The sequence below is a fragment of the Leuciscus leuciscus genome (genome assembly GCF_965113295.1).
Source record: "Leuciscus leuciscus genome assembly, chromosome: 20".
In the NCBI taxonomy this organism is placed as follows: domain Eukaryota; kingdom Metazoa; phylum Chordata; class Actinopteri; order Cypriniformes; family Leuciscidae; genus Leuciscus; species Leuciscus leuciscus.
In genome coordinates, this window is record NC_138744.1 from 10,475,555 (window position 1) to 10,490,958 (window position 15,404).

General features: G+C 37.2%; 1 protein-coding gene across 6 annotated transcripts in view; it reads left to right on the forward strand.

Moving 5' to 3' along the window:
* The window catches only part of phactr4b (phosphatase and actin regulator 4b), a 45,575-nt gene that overhangs the window by 15,225 nt on the left and 14,946 nt on the right, over positions 1-15,404 (forward strand). For 3 of the 6 annotated variants that reach the window (XM_082149870.1, XM_082149871.1, XM_082149872.1), the window contains exons 4-6: positions 9,397-9,567; positions 9,934-10,014; positions 13,567-14,016. In XM_082149870.1, the coding sequence (XP_082005996.1) occupies positions 9,397-9,567; positions 9,934-10,014; positions 13,567-14,016 (702 nt within the window). Of the gene's footprint in view, positions 1-839; positions 1,554-4,428; positions 6,951-9,396; positions 9,568-9,933; positions 10,015-13,566; positions 14,017-15,404 lie in introns of those variants that run through there. The other 3 variants (XM_082149868.1, XM_082149873.1, XM_082149869.1) reach the window with 3 other exon arrangements.

A 15,404-nucleotide genomic window follows, 5' to 3' on the forward strand; every position in this document is an offset into this window, starting at 1 on the left:
AACACAAAAGTAGAAATGTTAAACAATCTTTTCCGTGCAATTGAAATTAATGGAGTGGAGGTTTCAAGCTTCGCAAAGGACACAAAAGTATTATAAAAGTAGTTTATGTAACTTTACACTAGCTAAATTTACACTAGCATTCAAAAGGTTTGGGGTCAGTAAGATTTTAATTCAGTAAAGACGTTTATGTTGTTACAAAAGTGTTGTTCTTTTGAACTTTCTATTCATAAAAATTCATAAAAATCAATCATGTGATCATGTGACACTGAAGAATTCCAGCTTTGCAATCACAGAAATAAATTACTATATATATATAAATTTAATATATTTTAAAATATATTCACAAGGGTTTGTTCACCCTCATCATTCACTCACCCTCATGTCGTTCTAAACCTGTAAGACTTTCGTTCATCTTCGGAACACAAATGAAGATATTCCTTATTCATATAAATGAAGATACACTTTTATTCACATATAAACATTCATCAACTCACACATCAGTTATGGTAAACGGAGGTTCATTCTCGTGTGTTACGCAGCACGTTTGAGCTTCCACAAGAGCAGATGAGGTTTGTATTCTCTTAACGGGTTTGGAACAACATGAGGGTGAGTAAATGATGACAGCATTTTCATAATATTTCATAATCAAACATATGTCTCATATTTCAATTCATAATTTCATATTTTATGTGTTTTCATAATCAAGATATCAAACATACTAGATGCCATAACATTGCTATGGTGTCAATCATCGCAATTTCAGAAGGGAGTCATGTTCAGTACACACACACACACTACTGATACTTTCCAGTGTGTACGTGGCCAATGAAGGTTATCCAAGGTTTTCTTTGTGATGTCAGTGAAATTTCACATTTCATTTAAAATATTGACTAACGTGATGTGTTGTTAATTAAGTACATTTTTAAGTAATTTTTGATGATCATTCAGATGTCAGTTCCTCTTTCTTTTGTATTCTCCATAACCACAAAGTCAAATGTCTGCCCAGCTGATACTATCTCCCTCCATTGGCAGAACTTCCCTTTAATCCCTTGCTCTTTTTTTTTTTCTTTGCTTTTCATTAGAACTCATACGCAAGCGCACACACACTCACTTTGCACTTTGACCTCTGCTTTAAGGAATGATAGGCATCCGTTGGCGTCTACGCTGATCTGCTTTGCTAGCTCCTTTATGAAGTGGAGGGAGAGATAGTGGAGTGAGAGAGGGAGAGGGGGTGGAGAGAGTTGCAGAAGGAGGGCTGAAGGACACTGGAAGAAAAGAAAGGTAGTTGGCATGAGATCCACTCAAAGAAAATAGAGGAGCTTGGAAATATTGTGGGTTGGAAAGTGGAAAGAAACATGAGAGCGACACTCGGTGACAGGAAACAAGTCCTTTGAAACTAAAAAAGGAAAGACTTTGGGTGTCCTGAATTGCTGCTGCTGTTCACTGGGTTGCACCTGGGCAGGAGCTGCAAACAGAGGCCCTTATAGGGGGCTGGAGCATGGGACAGACGTTCCCTCTAGAGACTGCACCTCAAAACTCCTGCGCACACTTGGGTGAGTCAAGAAAACGCTTCAAAAATCTGCATTTTAGGACATTGTAGACAGCTTCAGACAAGAAGGTACTTCCAAGTAGCCAAATTAATCATGTTGTCTTCTAAGATAACTTGTAGCCAAAATAGAAGGCGGCATCAAATGTAGGCAGTCCTTTATGAAGAATGCAAGCGCAGAATACACTACGACAAGTGGATTAAAAAAAATAACTCCAAGATGGCGTTGGAGTTGAAGCAATGAGAAATGTTGATTTATAAATGCTTATTGTCATTCAAAACAATGAAATGTATTGATTATTATATATATTTTTTTAATTAGTTATATAATAGTATTTAATTAAAAATATTATTATATAATATTATTTTATTTTATTATTTTACCCAATTTTTGTTTGTGCTACTTATCCACTATTTCCTGTGAATGTGCAAGACTTTGAATTCATTAGCTGGTAAAGGTAAATAACTAAAGGAATAACAAAGTGTAGAAAACTATAAAACTATTATTATTGTGATTAGAATAATAATTTCAAATAATATGATAGCATAAACCTAAACCCAAAAACGTGAAAAATGTCAAACAGCATAACGTATTTGTACAGCTAAAATAATTGGAAGCGACTGACACCAGAAGAAATGCACATTCAAGTTCAAAATGACCATTTGTGAAAATAAGGTGGACATTTATATTTGTTAGAATATCTTGCTCTTAACTTAACATGTTAATGACAAACATTGAAACATCTGAGGTTCCAAAACAGTTAAACGATGTTGGCAGTAAGCACTAAGGCAGCTCACTAGGTTTGAGAAGCATTACGCTCTCGCTCTGCAAGCATTACCTCGGCTTGACTTCATCACAACAGGAACTGGTTATGACTCAGCAGTAGGGAAGAAACAGTTACCAGTTTGACGTAAACCACGTTAAAATTCAAAATGGTTAGTATTACCCTTTCATATTTAAATGATTATTAATACCCTATTTGATTACCACAATTAAAAAAATCTCATGGTTAATACCATCCAGCATTAAAGTCACCATGAAATCAAAATTGACAATTCAATTTTTTTTAATAGAATTTTGCAGTATTTATTATAGAAATGTATCCATGCACATCATTATTTTTGAAAAATGAATGTGCCCTCGTAATCATTAATCAAAATAACTTCTCCCTCTTGCAGCGGCATCTCTTTTATTTTCTGATGATGTGTTTTTAAGTATGACGGCTAGACAACCTGTCACTCACATGAGATCACAGCAATAGCAAACCACAACGATCCAATTAATTCCTTACGGACAAAATCAAGTCCCGCCTTACATTTGTTTTTCTTGTCCGAGAAGCCATTTCACCTGAATGTAGGCCTACGTCACAATAGGGAAGACATTCACAACTTCCGTTTATAGGTAGGGTAGGCAATTTTCGGAGCGGCTAGCAATAGTGAGCTAGCTTTGAAAGCATAAGATCCCACCCTCCCTTTAGAGCGCTCTCGAAAGCCACGCCTCGTCCAAAAGACATGAACGTGTACAGCAGAGTTTGCAAAGCATCTCGAGATGAGGGATGGCGTTACCTCATGTCTCAAAGCACATAACATTACAATTTAATAAACATAAAACAACTTAAAGAGCACTGACCTGTACCATCTGACTGCTGCAAATTCATTTTGCCGTTGATAGTGTCGCCATCGAAACGCACAAATTCGAGTCACGATTCACTAACCGCTCTGAGTATAACGTCACAGGTTTCCATCTCTTCCACATTACAGTTAGTTATGATGTGAACGCAGCATAAACTCGTTGTTTTGGTTAACAAAAAGTTGATGAACCCCACTGACTTCCATAGTATTTATTTTCCATCATCTGTTTGGTTAACCATATTCTTCAAAATATCTTCTTTTGTGTTCAACAGAACAAAGAAATTCATACAGGTTTGGAACAACTTGAGGTTGAGTAAATGATGACAGAATTTACATTTTTGGGTGAACTATCACTTTAAATTAGTGTTTGCTAACAGGATGTGAGGAGCCTTTCAACCAGCATAAAAAAAAATAAAAAATTCTGGAACAAATCACTATACCCTTACTTTAATGCTGACTTTAGGCAAAGTTTGCAATAATCTCACATTGTTTATTTGTGGAGAAAGCCTGAAGTCTGAATCACGATGATCGTTGTGCTGTTTCCCCCAGTGTAGGGTGTGAGACTCCACCGATAGTGATGACAAACAAAGAGACAAAGCACAGCTGACATTCGGTTACTGCACAGAGGAAGCAATCAAGTCTTTAATGTTCCTCAGCCAAACAGCACGGCTAGGTTCCATGTCACAATACAGGCATCTTTGTTCTTTCGGCGGGACCCGCTCACTGTTGCCTCTGCTGACACTGTATTTGTTTCCAGTGGTATTTTCCTTGCAGCAAAATGTCAATTCGCTTTAAGCAACTGAAACATGTGTCCAATTGGAGCTTAACCTCAGACGAATAGGGATGGGTCAAAATGTTGTCCAACAACTGACTATTTTAGGTGTGTTATTTAGGGCTTAGAATATATATATATATATATATATATATATATATATATATATATATATATATATATATATATATATATATATATATATATATATATTGATTTTTGAATATTAATAATATAAAATTGTAATTTAGATTTTTTTATTTTAAATGTGTATATATTAAGTAGGCCTATTAATAATAATAATAATATTTTATTTTTTATTTTTTTTAACAATATAACATTGAATTTATTTATTTATTTTAAATGTATATATATATTATATAATACATTGTATTTTACTTTATTTAGTTTCATTTGGCATGTTGTTAGACGGTCTCCTCTCGAAAACGTATGATATTTTCTATTCACAACTACACCCATATATTCAGTCAATCGTCTTTGGCCATATCATTGTGTCTTAAATGGTATTTTGAGTTTAACTTTTTAAAACACGTCTTGAGATATGTCTCGTCTTCTAATATGCTTTTTTGGATTATTTGAAGCACAGCTTTGAGGACTATACATTGAAGACATCTGACAAGCAAGGCTGTCTGGAATGAGAGCCTGTAGATATTTGTGCATATACAGCCATGCATAAGGGGGTGGTGTGTAGCGGCAGGGCAGTGATTGACTCTTCATGGTTTCTCCCTGCGGAGACAGACTGTTACATAATGAAACAAGCTGCTCCAGGCTGAATGCCGGCCTTATTTCCGACAACACAACTGCCTACACACTCCTCCACTCATTTGCTTAGCATATACACCTCAATACTCTGGCTCTGGAGTTGCATGTACATGCACACTAGTCGACTAGTTGGTGGGTTGCCTGAATTACATGTCAACTAATCGGTCTCAAAACCTGTATCTGGTGCACCTGCCTCGATCGGACATGTTTGTTTGAGGCCGGTTACATAAGATGTGCTAAAAAACGGCTTCATGGTGGGCCACAGAATGCAAGGGACTTGTTAAAAGTACAACTTTTGTGAGCGAAGGTTAAAAAAAAACTGTGCGAGACACTCTTTGTATAAAATGGCTTTGAGTTCTTGCTGTTCTGCTTAAGTGCTTGATTGTTTCAGTCTGGTTAGGTAATGTAGCTCCTTCAAATCACTTGGCCAATAGAGGGAAAGCCGAGCTCATTATGGTGGAGTAAGCAGTCAGTGCCACATCGTTTGAGGAACAGTTAAACATCTTTTGAAAGTACTAGAGTCTTTATATGAACTTGAGTTTTTCTAGTTTTAGCTTTATTTGTTGTGTTATAGGGATGGGTATCGGCAGCTACCTCATGATATACATCACAATTAGTGTTGTCAAATCGATTAACTGTGATTAATCATCACATAAGTTAACATAAGTTTGTGTTTATATAATATATGTGTGTATAAATTATATAAATGATCTAAAAAATGCACTACCATTTAAGTTTTTGGGGTCATTTAAGATTTTTTTTTAAAGAAATGAACTTTTATTCAGTAACAATGCACTAAATTGATCCAGTGACAGTATAATGTTTACATTACAAAAAGTGTATTTCAAATAAATCCTGTTCTTTTGTACTTTGTTCATCAAAGAATCCTTAAAAAATATAAAAATATCAGGCAGCCCAACGGTTTTCAATTGGTGGCCAAAAAAGAATTCTTATTATCAAATCAGCATGTTAGAATGATTTCTGAAGGGTCATGTGACACTGCAGACTGGAGTAATAATGCTGAAAATTCAGCTTTGCCATCATAGTGGCAAAATACAGTCCTAAGACAAGAACGGGTATTGTTGTAATTCATCTATAACTTTGATGAAAGGTTTCGATCCACTTCAAATGTTGAATACTGTATGTTAATAACAGTTCATTTTAATTGTAATAATATTTCACAATGTTACTTTTTTTCCTGTATCTTTGATCAAATAAATGCTGCCTTGCCCTTGGTGAGCATAAGAGACTTCATTAAATAAGTCTTACCAACTTTTGACAAAAAGACTTTTGAATGGCAGTGTAAATACAAATTTACAGATACAAGAAAAACAGTTGAACTCTATTCATAAATGATTGTTTCAGCAGTCTGTCTGATATAATAAAGTACACATCAGTGTACTCAACTGCACATCAGTAAATGCATGTCATGTTTGTTTTCTCTGCCATTTTCTGTTTTCCTGTTTCACACTGTGGTGGACCATGGTAGGGGGTCGTTTTTTGGTTCTTTTCACCTCTTACTCCCCCCACCTCCGTTTCAGGATCAGGGTGGAGTGCCGTTTCCTCCCTCTGTTTCCCAGGCCTCGCCCCCTGTGTTTTCCAAGGCAATCTGAATCACTCCCTGACATTAATGCACAGCCTTTCCACCGATCCTTCTTTAAACAACACCTCACTCACGTCTTTTGTGTTTTGTATCATTTGGAACCCTGTCTTCCGGATCTGTTTCCTACTGGTTCACTTATCTTGCCGCTATTAGTGATGACTGATCCATTAATGGCTAATTTCTTGACTCAAGCTGCTCATGCTCAAGTGTAATGCAGCTGGATGGTATCTGCGTAACACATTGCTCTGTTTTCTCACCAAACTCAGTGGTTGTGCGTCATTAGCTGATTGTCTTTCCAAAGGCTGGGGCTTCTGTCCGGCTGTGCTTGTAGGATATGGTCATGGATATGTAGTCGAGTGCTGGTGTTTCTTAGCTTTTTTCTGGATGGTGTTCCCTGTTTGATAGACATCAGGAGTCCATATTGTTCCTCAGACAGTGTCTTCCATCTGAACTGTCCGATATATGGTCGTGTTCAGTCACATTGTGCTCTAGGACTGTAACTTTTTCATTTGTACTCCTACTTCAACATTTTCAACAAAACCAAACAGGAAAGGAAGTGGACGCTTGTATGGCTTGCTGCTTTCAAACAAGTTGCCATGGCAGCTGGAGTCCAGGTAGACTGATACATTTACATACTAAAATGTAGTAATGGGGGACTTATTAGTGTTTTAATAATTAAGGAGCAATTTGGACATGTTTTCCGAACCTCGAGAGTCTTAATGTTGTCTGTTTTAGCTTCTTTGCTCTAATGTGTTTTCCTCCCTGTTGATTTGTGGGTTGCGGGTGTTGGTTGCCTATATTTGTACTTATCTAACAGCATAGGTTTTTATAGGCTTTGTTTATATATATATATACCTGCTACGTTTAAGACAAGTGACAAGTATTAGACTGATCTAGCAAATATTTGAAAGTGAGCAAGCACAAGAATGAACTGGGCTGTACCAAAAACTACAGCTCATTACAAATGAAAGTACTAAGTTCAATATTCTGAAGATTAGGAATGGATCGAGTAACTACTTTTAATTTTTTTTTTCTGTAAGTGTTTTTATTTTATTTATTTATCTGTGTTTTTAGAGAAAAGTTAGTGCTTACTAGGGCTGTCGAAATTAACACGTTAACTTTGCGATACATTATTTTTCAGTTTTACGCTTTAAAAATGTAATTGCCTATTTTTGCGAGTTTTTGCGAAATGTACGTGTTTCCATTGGGCGTATTTTCAATTCGCAATTACAATTTACGCTAAACTGGCCAATTACAAAAATCTGAACTGGCCCACCTGGGTCAGTAGAAGAAAACTTTTTTTGAGCCCTGATATAATAAAGGAACAGCTAAATGTGACATTTATTACAATGGGTTTATGTGAAGATTGTTTTAAGTTCACTTAAATTAAAAGTTGTTATATTTTTAAAGCCTATTAAATGTTAAAGTTGATACCTTTCAATTAAACCGTACTGTAATGTTGAATGACTAAAATTGAGAACAAAATCAGCTTAATAAAGACATCAGTAGGCTATAGCAGTACAGTGGTATTGGCCTTCTTTTATAAAAAGATGCCATTAAACAAATATTTAAATTATACCGTCTTTTTGTTGTTTCTACATTATTTTGGAGATTCAATGTGAAAGTATTACAGTCTAAAAATATATAAAAAACTTTAACATTAGGTGTGATTTAATAGTATTTAATAGTATTTAATGATAACAATATTTACCAAAAGATTTGCGATTAATTCGTTTTTTTCTGATTGACAGCACTAGTGTCGTTTACTACAATTTTTAATGCATGAATTTGACTGGATACTGAAATAAAAACGGCCTAATTTGTCATGCCTGTAAAAGTCAATTGAAAATATTAATATTTTTGTAAAAAGTATTATAATTTTTGAAAGTTCATGAAACTTTCTGTAGTAAATAATTTACTCTAAAAATAATATTCTCTCTCCCTCTTACCAAGGCTGCATTTATTTGATTAAAAACAGTTATAAAAAAAACTGTAACATTGTGAATTATTATTATTATTATTATTATTATTATTACAATTTAAAATAGTTTTAATATATTTGAAAATGTAATTTATTCCTGTGATGGCAATATCATTTTCGGTCTTTTTTTTTTTTTTGTCATTTTCAGCAGATTTGGTTAATATTTTCATTGAAACAATTAACATTTTTTTCAGGATTCTTTAAAGAATAGAAAGTTCAAATGAACAGCATTTATATAAAATATTTTTGTAACAATGTAAAAGTCTTTACTGTAACTTTAGATCAATTTAATGCATCCCTATTCTTACAAAAAATCTTACTGACCACAAACCTCTTTTGTAAAGTATACTAAAAGTCACTAATATTTCAAACAGATAATATGTTTAATAACTGTCACAGCTAAGCAGGCACTGTTATAGGCTGATAATCTCTAAATGGAAACATATTGGCCTTTTAAATGGACCTGGCCTTGTATCTTACTGTACTTATGGGATGCACAGCATCAACCGGAAAGTTCAAAGCCACGTTCAGCACCCATTTGAACGGGCCAAAGATGTGAGATTGTGAGTCTCTTTGCAGTGCTGGACCTGAGAGGAATGTGAGTGTGTAACATGGGGAAGCAGTGGCCTCTGGCCAGCTCACCATGCTGAGATGTGATTCTGATTTCACGATGGGGATCAGCTCGTCTTCTCACGACAGCCGCCAGAAAACACTCTGCGTTGGGGTCTAAAACAATAGTGAGTCTTTGGAGGCTCAGCAGTTTAGTATGTTTTGATATTGAGGTTGGAGAAGGGTTGTGGTGTCAAGTATTTCATGCATGAGAGCGTCTCTGGATTTACTGCACAGGACACAGCTGCATATATGGGACAGTATGTTTGTCATGTTTCGTATGATGGCACAATATTATAATTCACCCTGATGTGGCACGCTATATATAATTTGCTTACGTGAACACTCAGCACAACACAAAGTTTGAGTTACATAAACCACCTGACCCAACGCCTCTTGTAGCCATTGATATACAGTACCCTGTGTTTGACGGCTCAGTCCAAGGCATTATTTCTTTGTCTCTTCTCCAGATGATGAAGGTGACCACCAGCACAGCACCATGGGGAGCGAAGGGGGCACGGCAGGGGACGGCACCCCTCCTCCCAAGCGCAAAGGCAAGTTCTCTACCCTGGGTAAGATCTTCAAACCCTGGAAGTGGAGGAAGAAGAAAAGCAGCGAGAAGTTTAAGGAAACTTCAGAAGGTCCTTTGTTCTTTTCTCTTCATGTTTGTGTTGGAAAATGCGTTTCCTTTCCTTGACTTTTTTTCTCTTAAATAACACCCTACTGTTGTGAATGTTTTCTTTCCTTTGCTGATAAGAATGTTGTTTTCTCAGATGTTTTGATCAATAACTAGATGATTTCAAAATCCTTTTGCCCAGTGATTTCGTAACTGGTTTCGCTGGACAACATAAAATGTTGACCCAACACTGCACTAAAAATGTTTAACATACAATAAATGTCCAGTAATTCAAATTTGCTGGAGATTCAAAACCATGGAGTTATATACAACTGTGTGCAGTTGTGAGTTTAGCTTTTATATTATATAGTGTTTTTGTTCCCCCCCACAGTTTTGGAAAGAAAGATGTCGATGAGGAGGCCAAGACAAGAACTGATCGAGCAAGGAGTGCTGAAGGAGATTTCTGACAATGGTAGGAGAGAAAAGTGTGTGTGTTTGGCTTGCGTGCGTGCATTTTGTTTTAAATATGCAGAAAAAATACTGTTAAGGTTAGGTTACAGTACACACTTTTAAAATGTGTAGATTTTGTTGTTGCCCCCCCCCCCCCCCCAAAAAAAGATTTTTCGATTAATCGTTTCTTTAAAGGTGGTCGATTCAAAATCGAATCTCAAAGGCCACGAATCGATTTTTTCCCATATTTATTTATCTATCACCCAAAAGCCAGTATTAGTTTTCCTACACTGACTACGTTTACATGCAGCCAATAACCCGTTCAAAACCGGGATATTAGCAATAACCCGGTCGCGCACGGCCATGTAAACACCGGCAAAAACCCCGATATGCTCATATCCCGGTTTTTAAAAACCCGGATATTATCCCTGGGGTACCCCTTTTCTAACCCGAATATTTGGTCATGTAAACGCGTATCGGCATATCCCCATCAAAAGGAACATTGATTTGTGTTCTGCGCATGTTCTATTCGCAAGGAATCTTGGTCTTTTGAGTAGAGACGGCGCATACAGAAACCCGCGTGCAGTATACCGGAAGTAAACAAGAAGTAGAGGTAAACATGGCGAGACGCAGCACAGCACCACACTTTTGGAGCGAGGAGGAAGGCGCAAACAAAGGCGATCGCTATCTGCCCCGAACTATTCATTATCCGCGTGCTGCTGCTGTTGTTGTTGCCTTTGGATACAGGAAGAAGAATCGGAAATGACGCACATTGCGTCTTAACGTTGTCCGTGCGTCCAGACGCTAACCGTGCGTCGCCGTTTACATCGGGATATTGCCAATTGATTACAAATTCCATGTATACAGGAGTAACTCTCTCTACTCACGCATGTAAACGGGTTATTCCGAATGTTTCAGAAACCCAAATAGTGACCTTAACCCGACCATAACCCGAATATTGGCTGCATGTAAACGTAGTCAGTGTTCATAGGCTTATATTTGAATGTTACAGCTAATGCTGTGTGAGATTTGATGTTTGTTTTATCTTAAACATAAAATATCCTGTTTGATCAAGGCATCTGTTCTGACTTGTCCAATTTTCAGCATAAATGTTTCATCTTACATCAAAATCCTGTCTATTCATTGTATGCATTTGAAATATAGAGTTGGGTTCTGTTTTAATGTACCGAAGTGTACCTAAAATAAAGAGTTTAAGAGTTCTTAATTTCTTTTTATTAATTAACCACTTGTAAACTTATGTTCACTGTTCTTTTTTATAAATATAGGATTTGTATTAAATCTATATTCATTGAGTCGAATCTGGAATCGAATCAAAATCGAATCGAATTGAGAGCTTGCGAATCGAAATCTAATCGAATTGGAACATCTGAATCGATACCCAGCGCTACTGTTAAGCTGTCATTTTTGGCCAAGTTTTATTATTTATTTATTATTTATTATTATTGTTTTATTCCAAAAGGTCATTTCCACCACAGAATGTTATTCAACTAAGTACATAATCTGAAAAAGATGGAAAAGATTGGTTCAGGGAAAAAGGACTAAAACGGCTTGATTAATTGTTGGACACTATTAATTAGATATTATGTAAACTAGTGATATGCGTATGGAGAGAGTTCTTTCTAAAAGTATGTATGTCCAAAAGCACCTATAGTTGTAGAAACACCTGTGTGTGTGTGTGTGTGTGTGTGTGTGTGTGTGTGTGTGTGTGTGTGTGTGTGTGTGTGTGTGTGTGTGTGTGTGTGTGTGTGTGTGTGTGTGTGTGTGTGTGTGTGTGTGTGTGTGTGTGTGTGTGTGTGTGTGTGTGTGTGTGTGTGTGTGTTTCAGGCAGGAGGTTTGCGCCTTTATTTTCTGAGTGGTCTCGCTGTATTTCTAACATTCCTGTCTTTGTGGTGTTTGATGATACTGGACATACCAACAGAGAAAACTGGGGCTCAGAAGGAAAATAAACATTGTGAATGTATATATTTCCCCCTCATTTACAGATGTGCGTATCCATTAGTGCTGAATCAGTTCTGTGGCTCAAAGCTATTTTGATACATGTGCTATACTTTAATTTCAGATTCATGTCTCTCTCTTCACATCAGAAAAAGACAGACAGCTCAGTGAGGTTGTATGTCATCTCAGCCCCACATAATGTGGCAGCAGCCAGGGGAGCTGAGACAAATTCGGCAGTTTTCAAGGCAGATGAAGGGTGTAAATTTCAATTTGATACTTTTTTTTTCATCTTCATATTTTGGGAAGGAAGTGACATGCAGTTTTTCTTAAGACAAGAAAGTGGAGCAAATTGTGCCCAGGAGCAAAAAGCTTTGAAAGTCATGCGCTGTGAACCGGCTGCTTTTGGAGGCCTATTTATTTGAAAGCTGCTCGTGTAACCTTTCAGAGATGTGTGAGGAGACGCAACCTGTACTTCAGAGCTAGTCGTAGCTACACCTTGTGTCGCATTCAGACGCAAGCCACATAAGTCTCTAACCTGATGCAAACCTGGTCTTTTTTTCAATAAAAATGCAAATCCTTTTGAATTTTTCAAGGCTACTACTTCCAGGGAAACAAATATTTGTTCAATGAATACTGTACTAAAAGGTGAAATGTGTGCCGTTTCTGTCTGTGCACCTCCTGTTTTTTTTGGTTTGTTTTTTGTGTGTGTATATTTTGTATGATTCACAAAGCATGACCTCAACTCAAGTGCCTTTTTTCTTGTGGAAACTACAGAATAAGAATATTAATGACACACATTTTAATTAAAGTAATGAAATCAAAACCTGGATGACTTTCTTTCCTCCATGGGACATAGATGTTAGAAAGTGAATGGTGACCTGGGTCTGTTAAACTCCAAAAAGTACCATAACAGAAGTCCATACGTCTTTTGTACTATATTCTAAGTGTTTAGTCATACAACACAGACAAATGTATTGTGTTATTCACGTGATTTGAATATGCATATCACTTTTTGCACATTGCAGTTGGTCACGAGACACACAAACCAGTGTGTCTCATGGCATCAGTGAATGAGATTTCAGAGACACAACAGAGGAGAAAAGTATGAGTAATTAAGGGCTTTTTCCTATCTTTTTCTGACACAAACATTGTGTGGCTTCAAAAGACGTTATATAATATAGCGCAAGTCAAATGGGCTACTTTAACAGTGTTTTTAAGAGCTTTACAGAAAAGATGGTTTCATCAATTAACTAAATTAAGTTTTTAACAAATAACTTATTGACTATAAATGTATTAATACAAATTACACGCTCCATGAGGTTTTAAAATAAGCTGTCAATTTTTTTCGAACAAATCTATCCTGACAAATTTGCATTATCTTCATTCCATCTTAGTCCAGAATAAGTCATAGCGTTCCTCATGTTTTCTAGGTTGCATGCAACACTGCTAATAACATCTGTAACACAAGACAAAATAAAAATCTGTTTTTGTCATGAAGAAGGTGTGGCAAAATTGCATTGCGCTGACTATAGATTATCTCGCCTAACGTTGATGATGGCAATAGTGATCCAATAGTTACTTGCCATATAGTTATGTTTTTTTTTTTCTTTGTTAACAGAATCAGGTGAGGCCCATGGCCACAAGACACACTATGTGAAGAATGGTCACACTCTGCCTGTAGGAGTTGGTGGAGGTCTGGGGCTAGAGCAGGTTCACTCGCCCTCTGAATCTGAATTCAGAGTCAACCCTGTCTGGCTGCCGCAGCATGATGACCGCAGAGGCCGTGCCCCCTCTGATGGTGATCATCGCGGAGCATTGGGACCCCGGGCCTCCAATCAGGACGAAGGCAGGAGAAGTGGTTGGTCTGTCGGGACGGAGGACTGGAAATCTAATCTGGCCTGGCAGGGAGATGATATCCGACGTGGAGGAAGACCTCACGCTGAAATGGACAAGAGGCCTGGGCTAATGAAAGCCCCATCCGAGGATGGGCGCAGGACTCGCCCCGAATCTGACTGGAAGCCGACGCTTCCTCGTCACTCGTCTGTCGAAGAGGGAAGAGGAAGACAAGGTTTGTAGGATCAATTCTCTTCACGTTTCTCTAGTTCCCTTTCTACCTTCCTCTCCTTTGTTCTCCACACTTCCGCCATCACTGCATCACCTTCTGTTGGGCCAACTGGAGTGAGACAAGTGTCTGTGTTCCCATGGGTTCTGCTCCAGCTAAGGTTCTTATTTAGGAACTGAGTGCAGCTAAGCTGAATTCTCCTGTTCTTTCCTAATTAATAAACCACAGTCACCTCAATCCTCATCAAAGCGAACATTATCATGTGTGACCCGTGCTGGCAAAATGAGTCGGATTGTGCAAAGGCTAATTTCGAGCTACAGGCAAAACAAGTAAAACAATTTCAGTTTTGGTTGAATTCTAGGTTTCCACAAAAATACGTTTACTAAGCCATCATCCAGTGATCCAAATGCTCCAAATAGCAATAAATACAACATCTAAAAGGATTTTTATTTGAGCGTTTTCTGAGAGGAGTACCTTTCCTGAGTGCCATTTTTCTCTGCTCGCTTCTTGACGACTGGCGGTTTGAAGTTTGGTATTGTTTTAAAGTGCAGCATTCCAACTTTGTGAATATTCATAGCGAATTATTGATGCCATGAGTCTGAACCAATGAAATGTGATTTTCAAATTCATGCTGATGTAAACAAAACGCTCTGACTCAAGCTGACAGATCCGAAGAGTGCGCACAAAGACACCGCACGATCCAGAGATACTCAGAATTACAGTATTTCAAAATATCTGTCTTGGAGAGTAATCACGAAAACATTACCTTTTTAATAGAGAATAGAGAAAATAACACTAACAGAAAATTTACTCATTGCGACTCATTTTGCCAACATGGGTCACATTTAGTCCCAAAACCATTCCTTTGTAGACAGATCTGTCTCTCCACTATGACTGATGAGACATTTTTTTATTTTAGTTTTAATGTAGAGCAACGTTTCAATGGTGACTGAATAGAGCAATGTAACCTATACAAATAATTCTAGAAATGTTTTTTTAGCTTTCTGATGATATTCAATGTGCATTTGGATATGTATGTATTTTTTCTGTAGTGTCTTAAATGGTGTCTTTTGAATCGATTCACTAAAGCAGTTCTATGGTGAATTTTTAACTTAAAGGTACAATATGTAAGAATTTTGCATTAAAATATCCCAAAATCTCAAGGCCAGTGTTATATATTTTGTTAAGTTGATTACTTACAATATCCCAAATGTTTCCAACTATTTTTAAATCGTGAGAAAATTGCGATTTTATCCAAGGAAACGGGGCGTTAGAGCAGGGGGGAGCTGGGAGTCGCCAGTCAATTGCGTCATATCCGCGTCACCCCCGGTTTCCGCTCGTACTGCGTGGAGTCCTGGACAAATGCGGAAGTTGTAGTTGTAGCGTCTATCAAG